Source organism: Leuresthes tenuis, unplaced genomic scaffold, assembly GCF_036924035.1.
Source record: "Leuresthes tenuis unplaced genomic scaffold, fLeuTen1.0.hap1 SCAF_24, whole genome shotgun sequence".
NCBI classification, from domain to species: domain Eukaryota; kingdom Metazoa; phylum Chordata; class Actinopteri; order Atheriniformes; family Atherinopsidae; genus Leuresthes; species Leuresthes tenuis.
Window position 1 is genome coordinate 17,397,987 of NW_027325378.1, and position 25,485 is coordinate 17,423,471.

A 25,485-nucleotide genomic window follows, 5' to 3' on the forward strand; every position below is an offset into this window, starting at 1 on the left:
TGCGCCTTGTGTCCTTAGAGAGATGGGAAAAAATCCAGCATCCGGAACTTTAGTCGATCCATGTGCCGTCCACTGAAACCTAATCAGAAATGGCCTCCATGGAAAGGATGGCTGAAGAAGTGGACTGAAAATCAGTAGCAACAGGTCTTATGGAGCGATGAATCCTCCCCAGAGCCCGGAGCTCGACATTATTGAAGCAGTGAGGGATCATCTTGACTGAGAACAGAAAGGCAGCCGACATACAAAGCAGAGCTCAACACCAACCTTAAAGAAAACCCTGAAGACGTTACATCTGGTTATCCATTGCCCTTTTTACACCCTGCAGTACGCTACATTATCGAACATTCATCAGTCATTCCTGCCCCTGCAGATTCTCTTAGCTAAAAAAAAAGTCATATGATAATTTCAGTGTTGCACAGGTAGTGTTTAGCCACCCTTGTTCTTATTTTAGATTACTGATTTCCATCTATGCTCCATGACTGTGCAGATTCTCTGTGTAGTCGGTCACCACACCAGTTTAGCTCATTGATTAGATTGCTGCTCTTTACTTTCTAGTGTTCCTATCTGTGAAATGAGCTGATTAACCGTGCCAATCACTGCAGCTCTGGCCCATGTGGAGCCAGCTAAAGATTCGTAGCACTCTGGGAGATAGAGTTGGTGGTCAGATGCTAAAATTAGTCGGATTAAAATCTGCCAAATGCCACATTGTAATGTGTGTTTATATAACTGCGGGGTACTTTTGCTCCACTAATCTGAGGGTGCATTTCAGGGGATTTGATTCAGTCAGTGAGTGGAATCGCTCTCATATAGACCAGTTTTACAGACTATGTTTGAATCCTGTGATTGACCCCTTCAGTACTTCCATCCCCACCTCATTCACTGAAATAGAGAACGCGTGTCGAGTTATTTCATTATTCTTCCAAAAGTCCGGAAGGTTTCCAACAGCTTTTGGTTTCAGGTTTGGTTGAATTTTTCATCTTTCATGCTGTGGTCATCTATTCCTGTGTCTGTTGACCCCAATCAACACATGGCAACTCACATCCTCACAGTTACAGATTGTGTTATTCACGCACCGTCATTTGCTCAATTATTCATACACACAACCCACTTGTTTGTGCTGCCTCAGCCACTCTGTTCTCTCCGTTTTTCCTCTGAACTCGTCACCCTCTCATGTAGGTCATAAACCTTTAATGACACCCAGCCACGTCTTAGCCTCCGTCAGGACGGAAGTTTTATCTCTATGTATGCAGTATGTGGGTTTTAAAAAAAAACTTAAATTTTATCTGGTATGCTTTTTACATTTAGCCATTTAGCAGATGCTTTCATCCAAAGCATCTTACAGTTGAGGAAGAGTGCTTCAGTGGGAAACATTTGCAACATGGTCATAGAAGGACAGCTGGTCATCAGTCATGGCACCCAGATTTCTTGCAGCCTTTGTTGGAGAGTTGGTTGACAAGGACATTTAATTTCATATTTTTCTTGGATGGAATGGTTGGCTGGGGCAAGGTTTAGCTGAAGGTGGCATCTTCTCACGAGCTGAGATATTTGCTCAAATCGTGGGTGGCAACGATAGCTACCATTCACCATCACCTGCACAGCAGTAATACGAGTAATACGCTGTGGTGAACAACAAGGAGGCGGCGTTCATTGCAAAGAGATGTTGTCCCAGTACTGAACCTTGGGGCACCCCGGTCAAGATACAACAGGATAGAGACGTTGGTCTTTACTGTGACTTTTTGAAAGAATGCCCAGTGAGGACTGATTGCCTCACAGAGATGGCAGTCAGTAGGATGCTAAGGTTTACTGTGTCAGGAGCTGCAGAGAGGTCGAGCAAGATGAAAACCAAGGACTGTGCAGCAAGTCTTACTCTCTTTAGGGCAGAGCTGTCTCACTGGAGTGGCCACTCTTGTGAGCTGAAACTCTTTTTCAAGTTTTTAACCTGTTGATTCCTTCATGATCTCTTTTAGTTCCTCTGTTTTCTCCTTTGTCGCTCATGTATTCTCCTTTTTTGATACCTAGTCATCGCACCTTCAGGGCCAGGTTTTCTCTGGCAGAAAAGTGCTGGCAGGGTGCTTAGAAGCTCTTGCTGCTCGAGTTAAAACCACAGTGACACACCAGTGCTTTTTTTCTATACAGGAGAACACATCTCCTCTTCAATCGTAGCCGCATTAGCCTATCCCTTTTTCATGTATTATCTCATGCATATTTAACCAAGTACGTGTTATTAAACATTGTCGTTTTGGGGTTTTTTCACCTTGAGCAGCAAATGGAGGCACTTGCCTTCCTATTGTAAATGGGGTCAGTCTGTGATGCAATCTGCTGGAGTTGCAGTACAATGAATATCATTGAAAAAAATCTGTTTTAAGCGGCACTCCTTTCAGGCGGTTCTGCCAGAGGTTTCTTCCTGTTTTTTCTTTCCACCGTCGCCTTGTGCATGCTCATGACAGGAGATTAAATCAAAGAGAAGCTTCTATGCAGTCTATTGGTTAAGGCTTTTCCTCTGATCATTTCTGTCAGATATGTTATAGCCTAACACAGCAGGAACAGGTTTGTCTCCCATTTTTCCTGGAAACCATGGACAGTTTTTGCACATACGATCGGTTGCCTGAAAGAAAGAAAACACCCACTCTCTCAACCTATGGGCAAAAATGATGAAAAAAGCACTGGCAATCCCAAAATACTCCTGAAATATGTTGAAATCTCACACATAAACCAGCTTATACGCTCACCACTCAGGAAAACAGGGTTTAAGTGCTTGAAATTTTGCAATTTGGGTTCTCTGCTTTGCCCCTAATACTTCACTTCGGTCCATTTAGGGGATTTATAACGCATGCAATCCTCAGATGAATTTAGCCACGTCAAGGTTCCCAGAAATGTAATTCACATGATTACATCTTTAAAGCATGTTGTCTTGTCATGATGGTGTAATTCATTAAACCGCTTCCCCCATATAGTTTGTTTGAAATTCATTTCTGTGAATCTATGTAACGTTATTTCTCTGACTTCCTCCAGGGCCGCCTGATAAGGTCCCCCAGCCCACCAAGCCTTTGCCCACGGCGTACCCGCCCCGCTCCCATCCTCCGTCAGACCCCCGTAAACCAGACAGGCAGACGCGACCCCCGAGGCTCTCCCCAGGAGACAGACCGTCGCACCCCAACGCTAAACCAAACATCTGCGACGGAGGCTTCAACACCGTGGCTATACTGAGGAGAGAGATGTTCGTCTTCAAGGTAAATGGAGAGCCGGCCGAATCAAATACAAACCTGGGGTTTCTTCTCCTTTGATCTGAGCCTGTTTTTCCTTTTACACCCATTGGCTGGATCTCTACACCGTGTGCCTGAAGAGTGTCCATCTCTGCTGGACATTTCTGCCAGAATTGTTGGACTTATTGGCTAAAATGCAACAAAAGAATAACTCATCCCTTAATTCAGAGCTGCATAATTGGCCTGTAGGGTTGAGGAGTGAGAGCTGCTGCTGACAGGAGGTGAATGCAGAGTGGATTGTTGAGAGCTTGGAGGATTACCCAAATATACACAGGATGGAAGCCTTTCTGCTAATCTGCTTCATGTTTATCGTGTGGATAGTGTGCATGATGTGAAGGGGGCTCACTCGGATGCAATATAAAGTATTTAGTTGGAAAGTTTGGCTCCTCTTTGTAGCAGCACAAGTTTGACTCGTAAGTGGTTACATCTTGTGGAAGCGTGGTGGAGAGCAAAGATTTGGATAAAGTTGGTAAGGAACAGTGAGAAACCTTTGGCCAATACAAAGCTGTTCTGTGTCGTCCATAGATGGAAGAATTAGTGCCTCTGCTTTATGTGAGAGAGACTGTATTTTTCTGGGGATATAAATAGATAGTATTCACCGGTTGAATCAGGGGCTTGTGGAAGCAGGGGAAAAACCCTGTTCTGTTCATTCTCTCCACACACCAGTGTTTTTTGTTCTTAACCCCAAAAAGTAAATCCCACATGGAGCCGGAGCTGCTACCTGTGCAGGTTTTTAACCAAAATTGGACTCAAAGCCCACTTTGTGCTCGTTTGTTCCGAGGAAATCGCATCTGCTTTGTCACAATAGCCTAAGCACAGCCCCTGTCTCTCTCACATGATGTCTCCAGCAGCTCCTGTTGTCCCTCATTACTCCCAGCAGATGCCTGGTCTGATGGGAGTGATGAGGGTCATGGGATTTCTGCAATGTCCAGAGCAGAGTTAAAAAGGATTTTCAGCAATCAGCCAACAAAGACAGTCACTTTTATAACTGTGATCACAGTGTCTGAAATTTAATTTGGATGGATCGCTGCACAAATTGTCGTGGAACCACTTTTTTTGGCCAGTTTTCCACCATCGTCTTAATCATGGGGTGTTTTATATTTGAAGGGATTTTGTTCTTTTTTTTTTTTTTTTAGGCACACATCCACTTTATATGGTAAAGGAATTTCAAACAAGCCCATCAGCAAAGTAAAGGAGTAGCTGTAAAATCTGCAAATTCCTCAGCTTAAAGCACAACTTGAACAATCCAAGGGTCTTAAAGTGTTGGAAAACATGATAAAAAAAACATTTACAGATGTTTTAGCCAAGCTAGGATGAGTTAGACAATAAGAAATATGGATGCTCAGAGGAGTTTTTACGATACACATACGCACACATATATAACAGACCACAGCAGCATAATCATGAGTCTGATAGCTGTAGAAAACACCAGGAAAGGACAAAGACTGTGAGAAATGTCAGTCAGAGAGAAATTAATTTGCGTCTTCAGAAGAACCAGCAGAGGTCTGAGCCAGTGTGCTGGGTAGTTAATGATGTTAGTGGATTGCTAACATTGTTTCCACAGTAATGTAAAGCTAACCATCACATATGAGCGAATAACTAAATTAAAGACGGTCACTTATCGCTGGAATACCACCGGATACAAAACAGAACCTAATATCAGAGCATCGGCTGATGGATTTTAGTCCATTAGTGTGTGATACACACACCGTCTGACAAAGCAACGCTATGTTTTGCTGTGCCAGAGTCGGGGGGCTAAAGTACGAGTGACATGAAAGGCAAACCATTAAATTAGAAATTAGATTAACAGCGCACAGTTCCCGTCTCTGTCTGGCTGCATCTCAGGGCCCCTTCGCTGCCGGTCCCTCGGTCTCAGAATCAGTCTCACACCATTCTGGTTTCTACATCCTCTCTGGAACTCCTTAAAATCTCTGGGTGCAAAAATGAGCACCGCTTACACTGTATTCGTATCCATCCTTACGGTCATACAGTTGCCAACGCTGCTGATGTGAAGTTGGTTTTTGGCTTCCATCGTTTTTGCCGTTTAAAATGCTTCCTCAGAATCGCCCCTAAAAGGCCATTCGAGAACCGTGTGAAAGATTGACAGTTCAGCTGTAAATCCGCTGTCTTCACATCGTTAGGACCACCAGTAAAATCAGGACTCTTGATAATTTGCTCGCCCCTGTAGCATAATCCTGAGATGTTTGTGTTACGCCAGACCCTGATTATATTCCCTTCATAACCTGCCAACACCTACTTGAAGAACAGGAATGATCTAGTGTGTAGTGTGTTTTCCTTTCTCTTACTTGAAAGGTTTTTATCGCTTTAACATCATCTATAAGGGCGGTTTCTTCCCTGCGTGATAGTTTGATGGATTCTACGCTTGGCTACTTCCTTCAGAGGGTCAGTTTAGTCTGCTTTACTCACCATCCCTTCATGATTACTTCGTAAAGGCTGGATTTCGGTCGATGCCAAGTCATTATGGCAGAGATCTCGGCTCTCTCTGCACCTACAGGTGATCCAGCAGTGTAAAATAGGGAGCTTTAGAGTGATGTTGGGGTTTTGTAAGAAGCAAGAACGGCATTTGTAACGTCGAAGTGTGTTATTTTGGCTTCAACCGACTAATTTTCTTTATTACCCAACGCATGACTCATGCTGGGCTTTTGCCTCTCTTTGTCAGCATTTGTGCAGCATTCAGGGGTCTGGCTTCATCTCAGTGGAAGTTTATAGTCTTTAAAAGGGAAAATAAGGCAAAAGAAAGAGTGTTATGGTCTTTGACACTTATGTTTACAGAGGAGCCTCCACTGGTGACACAACTCTGATGATTACCTCTGTTGAAACAGTGGATATTATCCCCTCTTGATTGTTTTCTGTCTTTGAAAGTGTCTTGCAGGCTATTGACATCGCAGCCATTCAAAATGCACTGGCATATTTACAGTTTATATCTGTAGGATCCCGGTGGCTTTCAACAGACATTTCTCCTGTGTTACACTTGCAGAGCGTCTTTGAGCGGCAAACATCAGCAATGTGCCTCCAACAGCCCCCGTAACTTTACGTCTTTGGCATCAGAAAAAGGGGGGAAACCAGAGAGTGTGTGTTGCCCTGCGGAGACGAAGGCTTTTGTTTTCCAAAAATACAAAACGTTTCCTAGCTGTTTGCAATCATGAAGGTGAATTCTGCACTGCAGCAGGATTTGGTAGTTCGTCAAGAAATAATGTGTCGAATCACACATTTGGGGATTTGCACTTTGGTAAAGTTTTGGAACCAAAGAATGGTCAGAACCTGTAAAGCAGAGGCCGAGACTCCCCGTTTGTTCTCGAGCCTCCATTTCCCATAATGCATCATTTTTTTTAGCACCCTCCACGCCTTTCAAACCACCACTTTTAGAATCAACATTTTCTGAAATGACCTGTTGTGGTGACGGCGGAAGGAAGAGTAATAGAGGGAAATGCACTCCTGACTGATTCCTCCCAACTGCGCCAAGAAGTGCCTGATTTACCCGAGGTGTGTTAATCTGAGGTGAGTCATGCTTGTTAGGCTAGGTTGTTTTATGGTGGGTCATTTTTCTTCCCAGTGAGGTGACAAAGGGTCGGCGAAAGTTCACAGGCGACCGCCTGTATTCAGTGTCACCAGTAAATGTCCCAGTAAAACTACAAAGTGAGCAGTTTTATGGCTGAAGTCACTTCAGGTTCAACTTTCCGTGAACTCACAACCCATATGGCATCCGTCCCACTGTAGTTGGAGGTGAATACACATTCATCTACATGCATGTATTCATGCACGAGTAGTGCTTTTCTCAGCCAGTTCTCTCCAGCTGCACCACAGATGTACTGGACTGTGACAGTAACGGCGCCTGACAACAACCAGACAGAAAGTTTCCAGGAGTTCCTTCATCCGTCAGGCTCATCGAGCAGCAAAATGTGGGTGTACTGCAGCGTCTCAGACATCATTATTGAGTTTTGCATTTGGGTTTATGGCTCACTGCTATCTTGTCGGCTTGTAAAGCCAGAAAATCCACACAAGGATTTGGGGATTTTGGGTCATACGTTCCCACAACAGACTTCTCTTCGAGCCTTAGTATTTTCTTAGTGGAACAGGAATCCAAAGCAGAGGGACACACATCTTCAGAGGTGGCATTTGGGTTTCTACAGAATTCCTTGAAAGTGTTGCACTCTGAAATATGTATATTTTTTGTTATCATTAACGGAAGTTAAAGGCTCTACAAAGCATTCTGTTTCTGTTACTTACCGGCTCAGCGACGTATCAGCACCAATGATTTCAACCCTCTCTTGCACCTCGTTATTCCTCTAACACATAATACGATGCACAGCACAGACTTATCAATCCCGGCTTGAAAGGACTAAGAAGCTAATGACTGCCAAGAGTCCAGGTCTGGTAGCTGCAGAACAAGCCCAAATCATCGAATCTCCACCACCGTGCTTGACAGTTGGTATGAGATCTTGGTCACCATCCACAGAATGTTGTTTATAGCATATGACCAAACTTCTCCACTTTGGTGTCATTATCCAGAGAACACTGTTGGTCTGCAGCTTCGCAGACATAAACCATGGCGTCACGTCCCGTGTAGAGACAGGGGAAGTCCTCTTGGCAACCGTCCCAAACAAGCCATACTTGTTCAGCCTTTTCCTGACAGTACTTTCATGAACTTTGACATTTTACCATCTAACTGAGGCCCGTAGAGTCTGAGATGTAGCTTTGCGTTTTCTCTGAACATTATTCACGGTCTGACCTTTTGGGGGACGTTCGCTCCTTCTGCGTTTAGGTTTAGTTTTTGTTACAAACCAAAAATAACGATGACGACGCAGTGTAATATGCAATGTGTTCTTGTTTATCAGAGGTTGTATTTCACCTTATTTTTAGATTTTTTTCAATTCGGTCCCAGCAAAGAAAACCTCAAAAGTGCGTGTACTTTCTTTTTAACATGACTGCATAGGTTCATATGTATATTTAACTACTGCACTTACTTGAAGTCCAATATCGGCACATCGCTGGTGTATGATCTGGGAATCTGCAACCTTCCCTCCACTCACTAAATGACAAATATAGAGCAAGGATGCAGGGAGGCCAGAGGGTCCCTTGCTTCTCAGGATTTCTGATGTTTGAGCCATGCTTTGAGTCCCACATCCATTAATGAGAACAAAGTGGCCACAGGAGCCTTAAGCCGTCCACTCATCTTAGAGTCTTTCTTTTCTCCGGTATTGCAGTGACAGAGATGGAGAGTCCAGAAATAGTAGGATGTCCTGCTGGATTTCTTAATGCTGTCCATTGCATTTTTTGACCAAGACTTGAGATAGTTACATATAGCCTTTAGTGTTCTAAGAAGAAGTGAATTAGATAAAAAGATAAAAACTCTCATTAATGAACTCTTAGATATTAAAAGAGACATATTACGCACCGATTGCCTGAGGTCGCAACATGTCTGTGACAGGCTTTCGTCAAAATAACAAGGAGAGACAGCACAGCAGCTCGTTTTTCTACCGTTAATTTACACGTCTATTCAAGCGGATCATTTCAGGGGCGTGCGTTGACCCACACGACTCCATCTTCTCTTCCTCAGAGTCTTACTCTTTTGAGATCTGCAGCACTCAATATCCCTTGGACCATTATTACAGCATGAGACTACACACAGCGAGTGGCCGACACACCAATCTATCAGATTTATTCTCAAAAACACCCCCCACCCCTCCGTCTGCGGTTGGACCACGGACAGCTGATCTCCCCCTTTAGGCACAATTTGGTCTTGAGTCGTGTGTTTAATGGCCCAATATGGTACAATGTGCACTTGCAGAACATGACAGCTGGCAGACTGTGATTAGAATCTCGTGTCGTAATTCCTCCGTTACGTATCAGGCTCCAGAAACTCTGGATTTCGCCTTCGCCTTATTACTTGTGTTTTAAGTATTTAGCAGCTAACAGTGAGATCCTGTACAGTGTGGGCAATATTTCATCAGTTTTTGTATTGACAGTGACTGTGCTGTACTGATGATGCATTCAATGCGCTGTCACCTGAAGTTGAAGGTGCAGATCAAGTGGGAGGAGTGTGATGAACGCTTCCCCAGCATCTGAACGGCTCACTTAATGACAGATTATTTTTTGTTCTAAGGAACCCAAAACAAAACTATTTTCCCTTTAATTCACAGCCAGTGGGTGTTTAGCTCACCAGCAGCTCTGTTCAAACATGCCAGCTTATCCACATTGTACTATTCATTGTTTATAGGTTCTTTCTTTAATCTCTACACAAGTTGCAATTTGAAACACTATTGTATTCCTACCCCAGGCCTCCAGTCTTTACACTAAGCTTAGCTAAGGTAAGCTGAGCCAAACAAGTCTTACTGTCTATTGCTTTATAGCACATGGATATGAGTGTGACATCATGACGTCTCACCTTAACCCTTCAGTGAACAATCGGGCACATTTCCCACGGCGTCACCGTGCTTCTGTAAACATGAACACTTGAAGTGACAATAAACAGTTACAGTTATTGCCTCTCACACTCGTATGACCTGTATTTTTTACCTAAATTTGTTTTTAAACATAAAATTCCCCAGTACCGATCAGAGGAATCTGTCATTTCATTGGTTTACGTACGGGAACATTGCTCTGCAGGGTTTTTTGTAACATTTGGACTTTAACACTCTTCTTCTCTGGTTTTGGAGCAGGAGGGTTGCATGTCTGACTGAAACGCCCGCATGTCGCCCTGTGTCGTGTTGACATTGATTGGATTGGAAAGTGTTGCCACATGGATGAACTGTAAAGCTGCCCTATGAGGAGGAAAAGCAGTGGAAAGCAACAGCTGCAGGTTGAAAAGTTGAACCGCTGATTAGTAGTTTGACAAGTGCAAAATCACAAGGCATTATTTACGGCTTGTGCAGTTGTATTCGGGCAGGTTAGAGGGGATTTGTTCCATGCTGGGTGTTGGCTTACAGCACATCTAAAAGCACACGAAAAGCCAACTGCACACAGATTCAAAGCAGTTAATTTCCTCAGTGAACGTGGTTGATTTAAGCCAGAGATCCTGATAAATACTTTGACCTCGAGCTTCAACCCAAACGCTCGTCCCATCCGAATTATTTGCAGCCAATTTTTCAAATATGTGTTTCTTGTTAACAAGCTAAGGGGTGGACACCAATGCGAGGCTGACACTTTTTTCACCTCCTCAGACACAAACACACATGGCAGCAGCATCAGGGCTTATCTACACGTCAGTGATCAGGAGCTTTTTCTTCTCTTCTTTAAATTAACAGCATAGTTACAGTTACCGAGCACAGACCAGCTGAAGGCCTCTAATCCCTCCTGCACAAGCGAGGCTTAGACTGAAAGAGACATCCCAGTTCTGCAGTTGTTCTAGGATCCCTCTGCATTCTTCTGTGTTCACTTTGAGGTCCACACGTAACCCCTTTTTGTCATTTGTTCTTTTATGGTCATTTTGAAAGGCGTTGCCGTAATCTTTTGTCACTTTGAGTTCGTTCAGCGCCTTACAGCAATCATATTTTCACAGTTTTACGTCTCTTTGGTGTCAGTGTGTTTCCTGTAGTCCATTTTCTGTGTTACTGGCTTCTCTCTTTGTTGTCTCTTTCTGTCATTTTATTGATTTGCACAACCAAAGGTCAGCAACCATAACCAGCGTTATATTCATAAGATTATTATTTGCTGTGTTTGTGCCAGTTTTGCATGTCTCTCTAGTAATATAATGTCTTTCTACGGTGGTTATGCATCTCTGTTCTCTCATTTTCTACCACTTTATTTTTGTTTGGCATCTTTTTGTTGTCATTTTGTGCCTTTTTGGGGCCGTTTTGCATTTGTTTTTTGTCCATTTGTGTTTTAGTGATCTTTTGTGTCCATTAATTCATGTCTTCTGCAGTCATTAACTTACTGGCAGCTCTCTGTGTCGTTTCCTTTTATTATTTAATTGAAAGTTGAACCAAGGATTAGTCACCATGGCCCCATTGCCTTTGTATTATACACAGACATAATGCTAAGTTGTTGGCTCTCTAGAATACCAATGAAGCAATGCACTCTGGCTGCAGTATGTATAAATATCATTTAATGAAAGTATTAATGAAAGGCAAAGCGGTTACTGTGCTGGAGGTAAAAGTTTGCATGTTTGTTTAGTCAAGTCAGCGGGTCATTTGAGTGCCTCATGCAGTACAATATCGATTTTGAGTTCACAAAACACTCAGTGAGGCCATTGGCAGAGCGGTTTCTGCAGTTTTTGTTCCTCTTTGTCGATTTTCCTCATTGGTAGGGACGGCTCATCTATGCCACGGAGCTCTCAAGAATTCATCTTCCTGAAGAGAGCATTCATCCTAAGTGCTCTGAATTGGTGTGCCCTGAGAGAGGATGCAAGGCAAACCCTTCACTGCCCTTTATGTCAAGGCAGAAAACGTGAAGTGTTTGCAGTATGCTATTTCTAACTTCTGCTTAGAGTAAACTTTTGTGATGATTGTGAACGTTCCTGTAATCGCAATGGGCCGGCTGAAATTTACAGCCCAAGTCTGCTCGCCTTGGCTTTATTTTCAGAGAGGGAATGGGAGAGTCGGGCGGGGAGGGAAAACATTTTCCCTCTCCTAAAGTCAGATGGATTCAAATGGGCTAGATTTCACAGTTTGATCTGTTTTCAATTACCGGACAGGCCTTGCACAGAGGAAAATGCTGAACAATTGAAAGCTATAGAGGCAGCAGGTATAGAGCTGGAGCGGGAAAGAGGGAGTGGAGGAATTGGAATGAGAGACACAGAAAAAAGTGTCCAGGGAGAGCGTGGTCCCAGTGAAACAATTGGATTAGACAAAGACAGGAAGAGAGCAGCGTAGAGTGTGATAAATACTCTGTTTCTTAAGCTTTTGCTGTGATTGAGGCAGGGTTTAATGATGAGCTGCCTCCCCTCTTTCTATCTTTGCGCCTCTTACTATAAAATCAGGCTTTTTTTTCTTTTTTTTTACCAGTTGCTGAGCACATTCAAGAGGTGCAATTGGCCATTCATTGCCAAAGGGTGCGACATCTAGCCGGGTCCTAATGGCTTTCACAGATGGGTCTCCCCCGGCTCCCTCTGTCATCAAGTTTCATCCAACATCAAAAAGACACACCTTCCACTTGGCTGCACTCATGTTCCCCCCCCCCAGAGGAAATCAGCCTCTCAGCTTCTCATAAAGCTGCTGGCTATCACTTTGCCCCCTTTACTTGATGGTTTTCCCATATCGTTCTTCAGGTTCTGCATGTGTAGCGACATTCACAGAGGCCCTCCGGGCAACCTGAGAAACTGTATCTTTAAGGTATCCCGGCTGTCAAAGCAGCAGAGCCGAACACCAGCAGCGGGCTGTGTTGCTTTAGCAGCAAAGCAAACACTTGCCCTGAAGATCAGATGTAAGAATTTACTGCCAACCGAGTTACAACACGTAGAATTCTTTAAAGATATTTTTCCTTCCATCGGGGCATGCAAAACTGCATTTGTGTGACATTTCCTGTACGGAAAGTCCTGGATGCTTCCACGTAGGAAGCTGAGGGAAGTGGCCAGCAGATGTAGGGCAACATATAATTGCATGTAAGTGCAACTTTTCCTCTCCTTTAGGTTGTAAACACCAGTTGTGTCGCCCACCTTTCACCCGGCGAGAAAACAGAGTAGTGAGTTCACTCTATCCTTAAGATGTTGCTCTTATCGCAGCTTTTCTGCGCCAACCACCCCAGAACTGGTGTTTTCCTGTTGCCTGACAGCCTCTTTGGTTCCCTCTCAGGACAACTGGTTTTGGCGGGTGAGGGACAACTCCGTGATGTCGGGATACCCCATGCTCATCAGTGTTTTCTGGAGAGGCCTGCCTTCCAAGATAGACGCCGTGTACGAGAACAGCGAGGGCAAGTTCGTCTTCTTCAAAGGTAAGGCGGCGTTCTCCACCACATTCGCCACTTCTCTTTTCCAGCAGGGGGAAATGGCCATACAATTCTGACCTTAAAGCCTCTTAAAGCAAATACTGTGTCTGTGCAATCCTGGTTTTACTTTAGCCTCATGTTGTGTCTCTTGTGAGTTATTCAGTCACAGCAAGCTTTAGGTAGAGATCTGCTTGCGTGGATGCACCCTGTCGGTTTGTATGAGCGGTGTGCTCGCTTTTTTTTTAATGTGCGTCTATATTTAGGAGAAAAAAAGCTTTTTGTCTGCAATAACTGCTATATGTTGTCATGCACACTCAAAGCGCTGCTTTGATCTTATCCACGTGTGTGTTTACTATAAATCTGGGAAAGATTAAAGTGTTTTGCTGGGTTTGAAAATCCACCATAATCCAAGAATATTGTCTTTAAATAATGCAGTAGGATGCAAATGGGGAGCGTGTATTTAGCATAACTCGCCAACTGTAGCCAAACACCATTAGTATGAGTTTCTCCTGGAGATCGCTGTCACCGCATGTGCCAGGAAGCTTCACTGCTCGCTGTTGGTGTTTGATGTGGCTTGTTTTTGATTTTTTTTTTATACCTTTTGAAAAGATTAGTTCACATATTCAAATCTAGACTAAGCTAGCCTCAAAACGCAGACATTTAAAAGCCAATTATATCTGAAGCTGAAAAGCCACTTGAAAGAAATGTCAAATAAACGTGGCAGTATTTGTATTTACACACTCTCCAGGGGGTGGGGGGGTGGGCAGAGGGAGAAGGGTGATGAGATGTAGGTAAGCTATGAAAGTCTGCTGGGATAAAGGGGGAAAAAATACAAATACTCTCTCAAAGCCATTTCTATTTTCAACACTAACCAATTCCTGGAAATACAGACGACTGGTTCAACATGCGCCACAAGCCCAGCGAGTTTGATCTCCCTGCCTCTTCCTCCTCTCCTCTCTCAGTGCGGACTGCGTAGATTTAGAAAATTCACAGTAACAGAATGTAATTTGTCATTTGAACTCACACAACTGATTTCCCAGAAGACCCTGTTCTGTCTGTCCCCGTCATTCTGTAATCTGGAAGCAACATGTAGCTAACCAGCTGCTTTGAATACCCCCTAACAACTCCTGATCTCATGAATTCTTCACAAAATGAATGCGCACATGGGGATTTCCCATTCTTTGAATGCACTGAGATCATGGACAAGACACTGATTAGTTTAATGCATTTCAGGCATCCCAGAGCAGGTTAGAACTCAGATATCACTGGTGCACATTCGAAGTAGATTAAGCATCTGTTGTTCATTCCTACAGTAAAGCTCTGTGCCAATTTGTTGTCATTATTTCCATTTTTCCACCCTTCCAAGGCACTCAATGTCCAAGTCTAAAAGGTGTAAAAGAAATGTATATGTAACAGCAGAATCAGGCCTGTTGTTCTCTTTGTTAATCAGGCTCCCCGTCCTGAGCGGCAGCTCACAGGCAGACTTTAAAGAGTTGCACTTTATATGTTGAGCTGTTTGAGTAGCTAAATCACAAGGATTGAGGCCGCATTGTTCATTTAGATTAAATGAATCTTGTTAAGCATAGGCTTTTGCAGGATTACGCTCTACACTGGCCGTTCAATACATCAGCGTGCATTTCCCTCCGAGGTGGCAGGATCCAATCAGAGCTTGATTGGGGCTTTTGTTTCAGACGACAGGCAGAGCCGCTTGTTTCAATTACATCAAATAGACGTGTCTGAGAGTGTGTTGTTTTATGTTAAAGCTCGAATGATGTATCAGTTAGGCTGATACGTTTGCTATTGTTAGACTATTGCCACTTTTACTAAATTGATCCCCCATAGAGCAGTGAAATGTTCATTTTCATATTATAAAATGCCTTTTTTGCGTCTGATGCCCACTTAAATGCTCATTGCGTATCGGCAGGTCGAACAGCCTGATATGATTTGGTCCAGGGTAATAATAGTGTTCACTGTTCACTTTGTACTTCTATTCAGTGGTTTCTTGTGTTCCCTTTGAAGTTATCTGGAGAAAACTTCTAATTGTGTGTCCCAGGAGTGGATTCTTTTCACCTAACAGATTTTTAAATCAGCCACAGCTAGCAAGTGTCAGCGAACGCTAAACTAAAATCTTCAGTTGCTTTTAGTTTCCACTTGATTTATTTTAAAGGAGAATTATATATATATAAAAAAAGGGGGGGGGGGTATTAGTTTGATGGCTCAGTAGCTAAAAACATGATAAAATGCTAAAAGTACACATTTGCAGACAGATAATTAAGATTTTCGTTAGCATATAATCTTAAAACTCAGTGTAACCTTTGAGTAGCAAAATATTTCTGAGCTGCCGGTGTTAACCTTAACTTTGATATCCATGTATTATCAGCAGTGAATATTAAAAAGGATAGAAATGACCTCTGTGAAGGGTTCCATTCAGTTTTATTCTTTTAGCACCCGTTTAATAGCTAAAGTAATCTTAAGCCCTTTTTACACCGGTCCAAAAACAACCCACTAACTCATGCTAACATTTTACTCTTGCATTAAATGTCAGTGTTTGATCGTCCCACATGAAATGACGGCATGGTAGACGCCGGTTTTTATCAGCTCCAGTTTGCCTCATAAGTGGGAACACAAGACCTGGGGGTACATGCTATTTTTCATGAGGATGCTGCAGTTGGGGGGGGGCTTATCCTTTGTCTTACAGTATGTTGCTGATGTCTGCAGATCAGTGGAAAGTAGCAACCAGCCTGATTGCTTGCAGTGCAATGCTGTTCAGCTGCACATGCTAACATGTGTAGCACACACTAGATCAGACAAACACATGTTAACAGATTTTTTGAAAGCCCGAGTCAAAGTCTGGCGGGTCTAAAAGTTTCATGAACTTTGTGGTGCAGGTCAGAGTTGGCAGGGAAAAAAAGCACTTTTAGAAATAGTTCAGCAATATTCTTTGCATTTATGATGTCAAACAAACAGCCGAGAAATTTTACCACTGCGTTACAGTGGGCAGCATAATTTAAGTAGCCACACGTACGCATGTTCGTATGTGAGAGTGGGGGGGGGGCATTCTTCCTTTTTTTTTTTTTCCCCACACAAATCTTCACTCGATATAACACTCGAGGCCCGGGATTAGTCAGATGCGGACGACACTGCTACATCAAAGCAGCCCTCACAGCTCTGAAGATGTAGAGCGAGACTTTAATGTGGAGGTCGTTTCAAGTCGGCTTCAATGTAAAAACCAAAAATCTAAAAGGAATGGAGAATCCCACTTTACATAGGTCAGGAAGAGAGAGGGGGGAGATCGTGTCGGAATTTGTGAATCAACCTCCACTACTGTTTTTTAGGGGTGGGAGACTCCATTAATCTCAGGGTGTGGCGCGTTAGTTTGTGTGTCGAGGCCAGAGGAAGCATGACCCACAGTGAGCGGCGCGCTCTACGAGCAAGTCATGAAATGACAGGAATTTCCTTTCCGAAAAGAGGCCACGACAGGTCTCTCCTTCCCATTTAACATTCATCCAACACCCTGTCCTACTGTTCCTTCCTCCTCTCCATCCATAACTCCCTGTAAAGTTTACATACCTCTGTCAGGTTAAAGGTCGGCCTGGTGGCCTTTAAGAAGCCAGGCTGTTTTAGCATGAACATTGCTGGGATCATGCTTGCCTCTTTTTCACACCCACTTCCTGCATTTGTTAAAGAAAACCGATCAGGTCGTCTTAGAGCTGAGCTTGCAAATGTTTGGCGAGGTTTTTCAGACGCTGTGGTATTTAGTTAAGCACCAGGGAGGAGTAAAGACCCTGCGCTTTCAACACACACACACACACACACACACTTATATATTATGTTTGATTCTGTGTTTTTTTGGCAGAGATGTTTGCTCTTAAATATTAATCAAACTTGTTATTAATATGTCCCGAAGTTATAGAGAAACTCTGTAAACAGTTTTTCTAGTTTGAAGATATTATAAAATGTCTTTACTCTGACATTTTATTTTCCTTTGAATTAAATATCGAATGTTTCTAGACGTTGGCTTCATTCTGTAGATTTATCTGATGTTGAAGGGAATGTGTTCTACCTTTGTCAATTCCGCCTTCAGCTTTTCTTTTTCTTTACTGACTCACCCCCTCCCCACACACACACACACACACACACACTCATGCTTCTTCCTGACCCACCCCACAACTCCACCAGTGACGAAGAAATGCGTTTCCTGGGGTCACACTGTGTCAAAAATGTGCTGTTTAACCTAATTACTCCACAGGAAGGAGGGTACAGAGGGGAAAGAAATGGTGGAAAGAAACTTACGGAACGCTCATAGAATTTGAGATGATGGGGACAAAAAAAAGGAACATATTAAGCGTTTGTTTTGGGTTTTTTTATACGTCAGCAACATTATCACAACCCTCCCCAGGAAGGTACTTGTATTTGGGTATTTGCTCGGCCTCATGGGGATAGAAATCTGTAAGAAAGGATTTCATTTGTCCAGTTTTCCCACATGGCGCAGCTGAGCAGTCACCAGCTCAGTTTGCCACTGCTTGAAAAGTTCCCAGAGCACAAGGAAACCTGTCACTTTGGCTGTGCCTAAATTTAAATGGGAGACACACAGACATCAAACACAATAATGCAAGGCAAAAGGTAACCGCCTCCCGTTTGTTCTCAGGCTTGTTTCTGTCACTTTAAATCTGCCTTTTGGTGTGTGTTTTGCTCCAAGACGGTGATCCCTGCTGTTACTTGTCCTTGTAAGTTATTTTTCTCTGTTTTTTCCCCCCGATGTGCACAGGAAAGCAGTTCTGGGTGTTTAAGGACACGGTGTTGCAGCCCGGATACCCAAAGGACATCACCCAATTTGGCCATGGCATGCCAGCCCAGTGCATCGAGACCGCTGTGTGGTGGGAAGATGTGGCCAAGACCTACTTCTTTAAAGGGGACAGGTAGGTTCTAGTTGAGGAAGAGCTGCTCCCGTGGTAAAAGTTACACACTAAACACCGATCACTGGCTGAGTATAGAGGATAGGGGATGCTGGAAGACGCAGATGTGAAACAGATGTAGTTTTAAAGTAAAGAAATGAATGTATGAAAGATGTCAGCCCTTTTCAGAGGCGGGGTATGTTTGTGGCCTCGCTGTCATGACGACGTGATGGCGGTCTGTCATTAACTCGCAGCACACTTTTATGTTAATGATTCTATTCCGACATACTGACCGATGGAGCCTTGGTACGTGCACAGTCTTCACCAACAGCATGAAAATGATACAACACGTTCCAGGAGAATTTTTTTTTCCCAGCATCTCATCATTGTCAACTCTTTTTGTTTGGGATGCTTTTGCATTGATTTGATTTTTAGGCGCATTTATTTCCCACCTTACTGCAGAGAGCATCGCACCCGTACAGATATTAATTAGAATATCACCTATCGACCCATTGGTGTTATTATATAAACTAAGCAAATGAGCCGGGCCGTACAGAAGTCTTGAGCCGGCCCCCTCGTCCTCATCTATTGCCAGGAATTGCGGCGATGTATTGAAACGTGTGCAGACGTTCATGGAAGTGCGATGTATGCGAGGCAAAAACAGAGTTTGTCCAGTTTTATTGTGCTTCAAAGTCAACGTTTGTTCTTTATTCTTCAAAACTTACGGTAATTCTTTGTTTTTTTTCCCCTATTTCTGAAGGACATCACTTTCATGTACTGTTCATCTGCAGTAGATTTTTTTTTTTTAATTTAAGGGCCGCTGCCTCTTGTGTCCTCCACTTGTCCAGTTTCCTCAGTTTTTTTTTAAGGACACACCGCACACCATGCTGGGGATATGCCAAGTTTTCAGCTGATATATTTTGGGGGAATCAGCTTGTTGGTGCCAAACGCTTATTTTTATGTCTCCCAAACTGTGTTATTTGTGGCATTTGCATAGATGTAACCAGAGAAACAGGAACGACTGCCAGGCTGCTAAAAACAAAGCGCCCAAAGATACAAAGTCAAATAGTTTCTCCTCGATTGCTTCTTATGTGTAGACAAAACTCAGCTATGTGCTTCTATGCTGCCTGAATGATTAAAGAAGCGGCTTAACCAACAAAAAAAGCCACAGATTCCTCTGAAAAGGATCAGGTACAAGGACAAGGAGCAAGTAGAAGCAGTCAATGTCCAAAGAAAAACTTTTTTTCTTTTAAAAAAACCTGCTAGAAATGAGGGGTGGCTCGAGACTTCTGTTATGACAGATTATTAAGTTCGACTCAAATTGGAGAAACCCCTTAAAGGTATCGACATAAACCACCTGTTGTCAGTTTCAACCCTAATTTTGCCCGCCTTTACAGTCATACAGCATCTGATTTGTCTTCCTGTGGCTCATCATTTGTTCCTATTTAGGTACTGGCGCTACAATGAGGAAAGGAGAACCATGGACCCTGGCTATCCAAAGCCCGTCACAGTGTGGAGGGGTGTGCCTGAATCGCCACAGGGGGCCTTCGTTGACAAAGCCAACGGTACGATCTGTCCTGCCCAAAGCTCTGATTTGGCAATAACAGCGCGATTCATGTGCCAGGCGGCATTGATTTCAGTTGGTCACCGGCACATGCCGTGTGGGAGGCGAACCAGGGTAGCATTGACTGAAATTTGCCCCAGTTATACGCTGACATTGTTTTTCAGACTGCAAACAGAACATGAGTTTAGCCAGAAAATGCCTTTTGTTTGTTTGCGAATTCCTCGCGAAGCAGCGTGCTTCATAATCGGTCCATCCTGCTCCGTGTGCCATAAGACCCAGTTGGAGCAGGGCTGTGGAAAGTAGAAAAGACAAGACCACCGCTGGGCCCTTATTCCGCTTTAAGCCAACTGGCCCTCGTCAGCGGAGTGGAGGCGGAACATAAATCTCTCAAACTATCACCTATTGGCCAGTCAGATCATGTGAAGAAGCATGACGCTTCTTCCATTGGATGTAATGCCAGGTGGGGGTAGGGAATAGTCTTGGCAGCAGTACAGTTGGAAAAAGCAGAGCAGGTGGTGTTGAATGCTCAGCCCATCTGTGTTGAAGATCTGCTCCCAGATCCGTAGCCGGGCGCATCTCCCGCTGAGGCCAGGTGGAGCAGGCAGCAGTCAGAGCATGAAGGATGGACCGGCATCCAAGAAGGTGACTGGTGTTTGCATTTTTTGCTCGTACATGTGTCGGCCTACATCCATTTGCCAGCCTGGCCGTTTGCGGAAGCAGCGTGTCAAGCGGCACGCTCTTAGCATTGACCCAGATAAGCAGGCATAATTGTGTATGCTGCTGGAGCCGCCAATAACGTGTGTGAGGCAGCGTGATTTTAGGGGCCTGAGGGCAGCGGTGACCTGGCTCTCATCTATCCCCCTCTCCACTGCTCCTAATGGTCACTCTTGTTGGTGTTATGTCGGTTGCTTCCTTTCTTCGTGTCTCTGGAAGAACCTTTTTTTCACTTAAACTGTTAAATGTAGGGAGGAAAAAAAACAGGAGCAGAAGCCGCTGCCTGGTTGTGGAGAGAGCGCTCAGAATTCCTCAGCTAATACTCAGTTGAACTCTAAATGAGAAAGGCAGTTCTGTGTAGATTGGCTCGTATTTCAATGCATACACTCAACCATGTGTTGCTCAGGCTGTAAGAAATCAGACCACTCAGACACTGTTTCACACTCTAACCTGAGAACATATCAGCTTAGCCAAGTTAGCTTTCTTCTTGATCCCAATCTTTCTCTTAAGTTAATATTTTGCCTAAGCTAACTGCCTCCTGGTTTCAGCACATGATGCCCAGTGCTTATTGTCACAAGTAAAGTTACGTCCTCATTCTCGGAACGCAAGGCTTTTGTCAATGGGCCTCAGCATGCTAGCATGATTAGCTTTGAAATCTGGGCAGATAAATTAAACATGTGAGATGTCTTAGCTCTAGCTCTGCTTTCCTTTCATGCCGTTTGATCATTTTGTCTCCGTCCGAGATGAATCTTTTAAAAGTTGCCGCTTCACATCCTCACCAGAAACGCCTCCACCTAACGAGCGATTCAGACAAGCCCCGGATCCTCCTCTTCTGGAGAAGTAGACCATTTTCCTCCCTCCTCTTCCCAGAGAAGAGTAAACACGAGCACCGAGGAGGCCGGTGGGGACGAGAAGAGCCGGGAGATTTCAGCCACCGATGAGGCAGCGAGTCGAAGCGTGCAGCAACACTGTGTCGGCCCAAAAATCTTGGTTTTTAAAGTCAACCATATCACAGGAAAAACTATTGTCATTTTCCAGAGAACATTTCTGTTTTATTCGCTCCAGTCTCAAGTGAACCCTTGAATTAATACCGTACAACCTGTTCATTCTCCTGACACTTTGACAGTCTCCTGTCAGAAAGCTATGTCACTCTTGTGATTTGAGAGGCAGCTTGTTTCTCAATTAAATTCCCTGCACTGCTGCGGGATTCTAGCTGTGGGGTCCTCCTGCTGGAGTATGTTTTCGCTTTTATGACTGACAAAATTAGTCCCGAGGGACAGTCGGAAACATCTCGGCAGAGCGGAGGAGCTGAGACGGAAACGATGGATCAGCGGCAGAGCTTTAAAATGGGTTGAGCTGTACTGGTTTTGCCGTTTGGAGTCGGATACATTGGATACATTTTCCTCCCGCTGGAAGGTAAAGCAGCATTGCTTTAAGATTTTTAATTGGCGTGAGAACGCCCAAACAAAGTCAATAAGTTGATTTCAGAGGTCTCTGAGGTGATTATTCCAAATGACTTCTTTGTATTTTGGCCCGTTGGTCATCTAGAGCATTAAAATGAACATAAAGGCTCCAGGCGTCAGATCAGCAGTGAAATACACGCTAACGAAAACCCAAGCACTTCCTTGTACTCACTGGAGTACAGCGGATCCACTTTCTTCTACTCCGGTCTGTAACTGTTTCACAGATAAAGACGTTAGCCATCAGTATGCGTGTAACGATACCATGTGGACTCAGATCTGTACCGGTAGTTCGGTTTTAATTCGGTTTTGACTGTATACACCAGTATGATTCTTTCTGGTTTAAATCTTGTTGAAAGTGTTAACAGTGAGAGAGGTGATAAAAGTGGTTACATTTGATGAACCGCACACTGTTTAACACACACTTTAACGACGGTGAATGTATTTATATCTGCCGGTTTGATTGGTTTGACACATGCTGGACTTCTCTTCTTAGAAAACTTTTAGCCGCTGTGAGCTCAGTTTTGTTTCCTGTCCCCCTCCTCCAGGTTTCACCTACTTCTACAAGGGGAAGGAGTACTGGAAGTTTAACAACCAGTTCCTACGAGTGGAGCCGGGCTACCCGCGCTCCATCCTCAAGGACTTCATGGGCTGCGAGTTGGCGCCCATCGACCCCGGTCGCCCGCCGGCCGACGACGGCAACACGGACGTGGTGATGGAGCTGGACAACGAGGCCAACACGGTGAAGGCCATCGCTATCGTCGTCCCGTGCATGCTGGCGCTGTGCCTGCTGGTGCTGGTCCTCACTGTGGTGCAGTTCAAGAGGAAGGGCACGCCACGCCACATACTGTACTGCAAACGCTCCATGCAGGAGTGGGTCTGAAACATCCCAAAAGAGACGAGAGGGTGGGGCGCGGCTGGCGGAAAATCGGGACAACGGCCCTCGCTTTCACAGAGAGGAGCAGAGACGATTTTGGACAGCTTTGTTAAAAAAAAGAAAAGAAAAAAAACAGAAAACACCGCCTCCCTCCTGAGGTGTCCGATACCTTCGTTCAGACCTGCAGAAACAGCCAGTGTGACTGTGACCCGTCATGCAAACGGCGAGCCCCGAACTTAATGCTGACTCAGCTCGCCCCCAGCCTTTTTAACAAACAGGGGAGCAGAGGGGATATTTGCCAGAAAGGACCTTTGGTTCCAGTCCAACAAAATAGAAAGAAAAAAAGAAAACCGAGAGGGTCAGCATCACTTTGTATCTCAGAAACTTGACTTCTTGTCCCCTTCGTCTTTTTTTTTTTCTTCTTTTGTCTTCTGCCCGTCTGTTTTTAAGCTGAGGGAGGACTTTCAGGGGGACACGCACTCCTCCCACAGGGCACTGCATCGTCATCTGTCATATCAGGTTGTTGGTAAAGCAACAGTTTTCTATTTTCTAATCCGAGTGCCCCCCCCCCCTCATCCCTTCTTACCTAAAAAAGAAAACAAACAAAAACTTGAGCTTCTCCCACAACCGATCATCAAAACTCTTGTGTTTGTTTTTTTGTCCGTTTTCTTTTTTAATTTTTCTATTTGTGATTTTGAAAGATCTGAATCCATTTGATAGAGGAGGTTCCTCACTGTTCCCTTTAAGACACCCGTGAGACAAAACCAAACCAAATGACGTCCGTTTCTCTTCAAAGAGGGTCCGATTTTTCTTCTTTTTCTTCTTCAGTTCATGTTCCTTCCCCCTCTCTGGATCCTTGCAGCGGTGAGGAGTCGGGGAGCTCTGACTGTTGTGGCAGTCTGTTTGAGATACAGGGGCCAAATGATTCTGCAATATTTTAAATCGCCTTAATTATAAATCATACTACTTGTGTTTGATTTTGCTTGTTTCTGGTGTTTGTTTGTTTTTTCCTATTCTTTTTCTTTGTATACTGCTTTTGTTGTTTTTTTTTTTGTTTTTTTTTTATATATATATATATATAAGAAGCTAAATAAGTGCTTCTTGTGATTGGTATTTTCTGGATTTTATTACGTTACCCCAGAATCCTCAGCACTGGCTTGCTGAGTCATTCTGGGCAGAATATACAGTAGGATGATCAGCTTGTATTGAGAATAATGTATTGTACTGTTGGGAGGGTCTGGAGGTAAAGCCACTATTTTTGTGTTAAGATATTTGTTACTGTTACTTTCTGTTACTTTCAAACGACAGAAAACCAGGCGAATGAGCGCCTGATTGTCTTGTCCTTGGCCCATATTTGCCTCGGTTTGAAGAATTGACAGCGTTCACCCAGAACGCTCGCCCTGAACGGGAGAAACCTTTCTTTCCAAAAGAAACCTTGTTTGACCGCCTTGGGTTGAGAGAGCTCACAGTTCCCCCAGAATGCTCTCGTCTCGTCACCGACGACCACCGAAGCGAGAACGGCGAGTCAAGCTCAGTGCCTGTGTCAACGTGCATGCAAGCGTTTACCGTACACCCGCCTGGTTTTGCTCAACATGGCTTTGGATGGTGAATAAGGAGGAGTTTTTCTCTTAAAAATACAGTTTGCATTCATTTTTGTAGCTTTTAAGCGTGCCCCAGCCTTCCTCCTCCCAGGTACAGTTCAATCGAAAAGAAAAAGTGGTACATTTGTGAATTTGTTGGGAAACCCGATGGATGATTTCAAAGTTAAATTGGCCTTGACGAACCACTAGGAAACGTGCAGTGTCCTCGCTGTTGTGGCTAGCAGTGTTTGAACATGTGTTTGTTTTCATGATCACATACTGTTTTTTTCTTTCTTTCCTGTTTTTGTTTTTTTGTTGGATATTTTTTTTTTTTGGTCAAAAAAGATTGGACGTCTCACAATGGCTTCTTTGTGTAAGACTCTGGGACAACTGAAAAAACATGTCCCGACTGAATGAATAAACTGATCAATATATGATGAAGAGCTGTCTCCAAACCCTGCTCGTCCTTTCACTTTTGTTGAGGAATCGTTTTCGTGTGCAGCTTGTACAAAAAACCTCTCCCGTCTCTGAAAGTTGTTCGATAGCGTTCGGGTTGCAGAGCTGCAACTGATGGGAGTTTGGGAATTTTAATTAAAGTTAAATAACTGAGGATACTAAGAAAAAGAAAAAGAGCACCAGTAATAATAGGAGCCCCGTCTACTTTTCTATTGTTAGATTTGTAATCAGAACCTGAACTGTGTGCAAACTTTGTGAACCCTGATAGGTGGATCAGGGTTAGGGCTCTCCTAATGACAATGATACTTTTCATTCACAATTACATGATGTGAAAAGAAGGCTGAATGAAACCGTAACAGAAAAAAATAAAAGTTTATATGCTTGAAATTAGGTTTTGGGCATTTTGGCCTAAAATTAAAATCTCAAATTTTTCATTTCCACTAAAACTTTCCATTTTCAAATATCTTGTTTTGGGCATTTCTTTAAAACACATTTGCTTTTATCTTAACAATATCATTCATAAAAACAATTTGATTATACCCTCCGGGATTAATAATTTCACTAAATTCTCTTTTGGGATCAAAGTGCGTAACCCAATGCAAGCCAAGAAAGTTTGCTGTTTAAAAACAAAGAGAAGAAAAATCTCAACTGACTGATGTCATTTCCAAAATATGCCAAATAAAATGTACAGGAGTCAGACTGTGACACACTGCATCTTCAAATTCACTTCAAACATTAACACAAGTCCTTTTAAAAAGCCCTTAAACATGACTTTAATAATTAATTTTCCAATT

General features: G+C 43.6%; 1 protein-coding gene across 2 annotated transcripts in view; it reads left to right on the top strand.

Moving 5' to 3' along the window:
- The window catches only part of LOC140284256 (matrix metalloproteinase-16-like), a 64,898-nt gene extending 40,222 nt beyond the window's left edge, over positions 1–24,676 (top strand). For both annotated transcript variants that reach the window (XM_072378086.1, XM_072378087.1), the window contains 5 exons: positions 3,013–3,230; positions 13,013–13,151; positions 17,914–18,064; positions 19,490–19,605; positions 22,327–24,676. In XM_072378086.1, the coding sequence (XP_072234187.1) occupies positions 3,013–3,230; positions 13,013–13,151; positions 17,914–18,064; positions 19,490–19,605; positions 22,327–22,661 (959 nt within the window). In that variant the 3' untranslated portion in view covers positions 22,662–24,676. The remainder of the gene's footprint in view (positions 1–3,012; positions 3,231–13,012; positions 13,152–17,913; positions 18,065–19,489; positions 19,606–22,326) is intronic.
- The last annotated feature ends 809 nt before the right edge of the window (positions 24,677–25,485 follow it).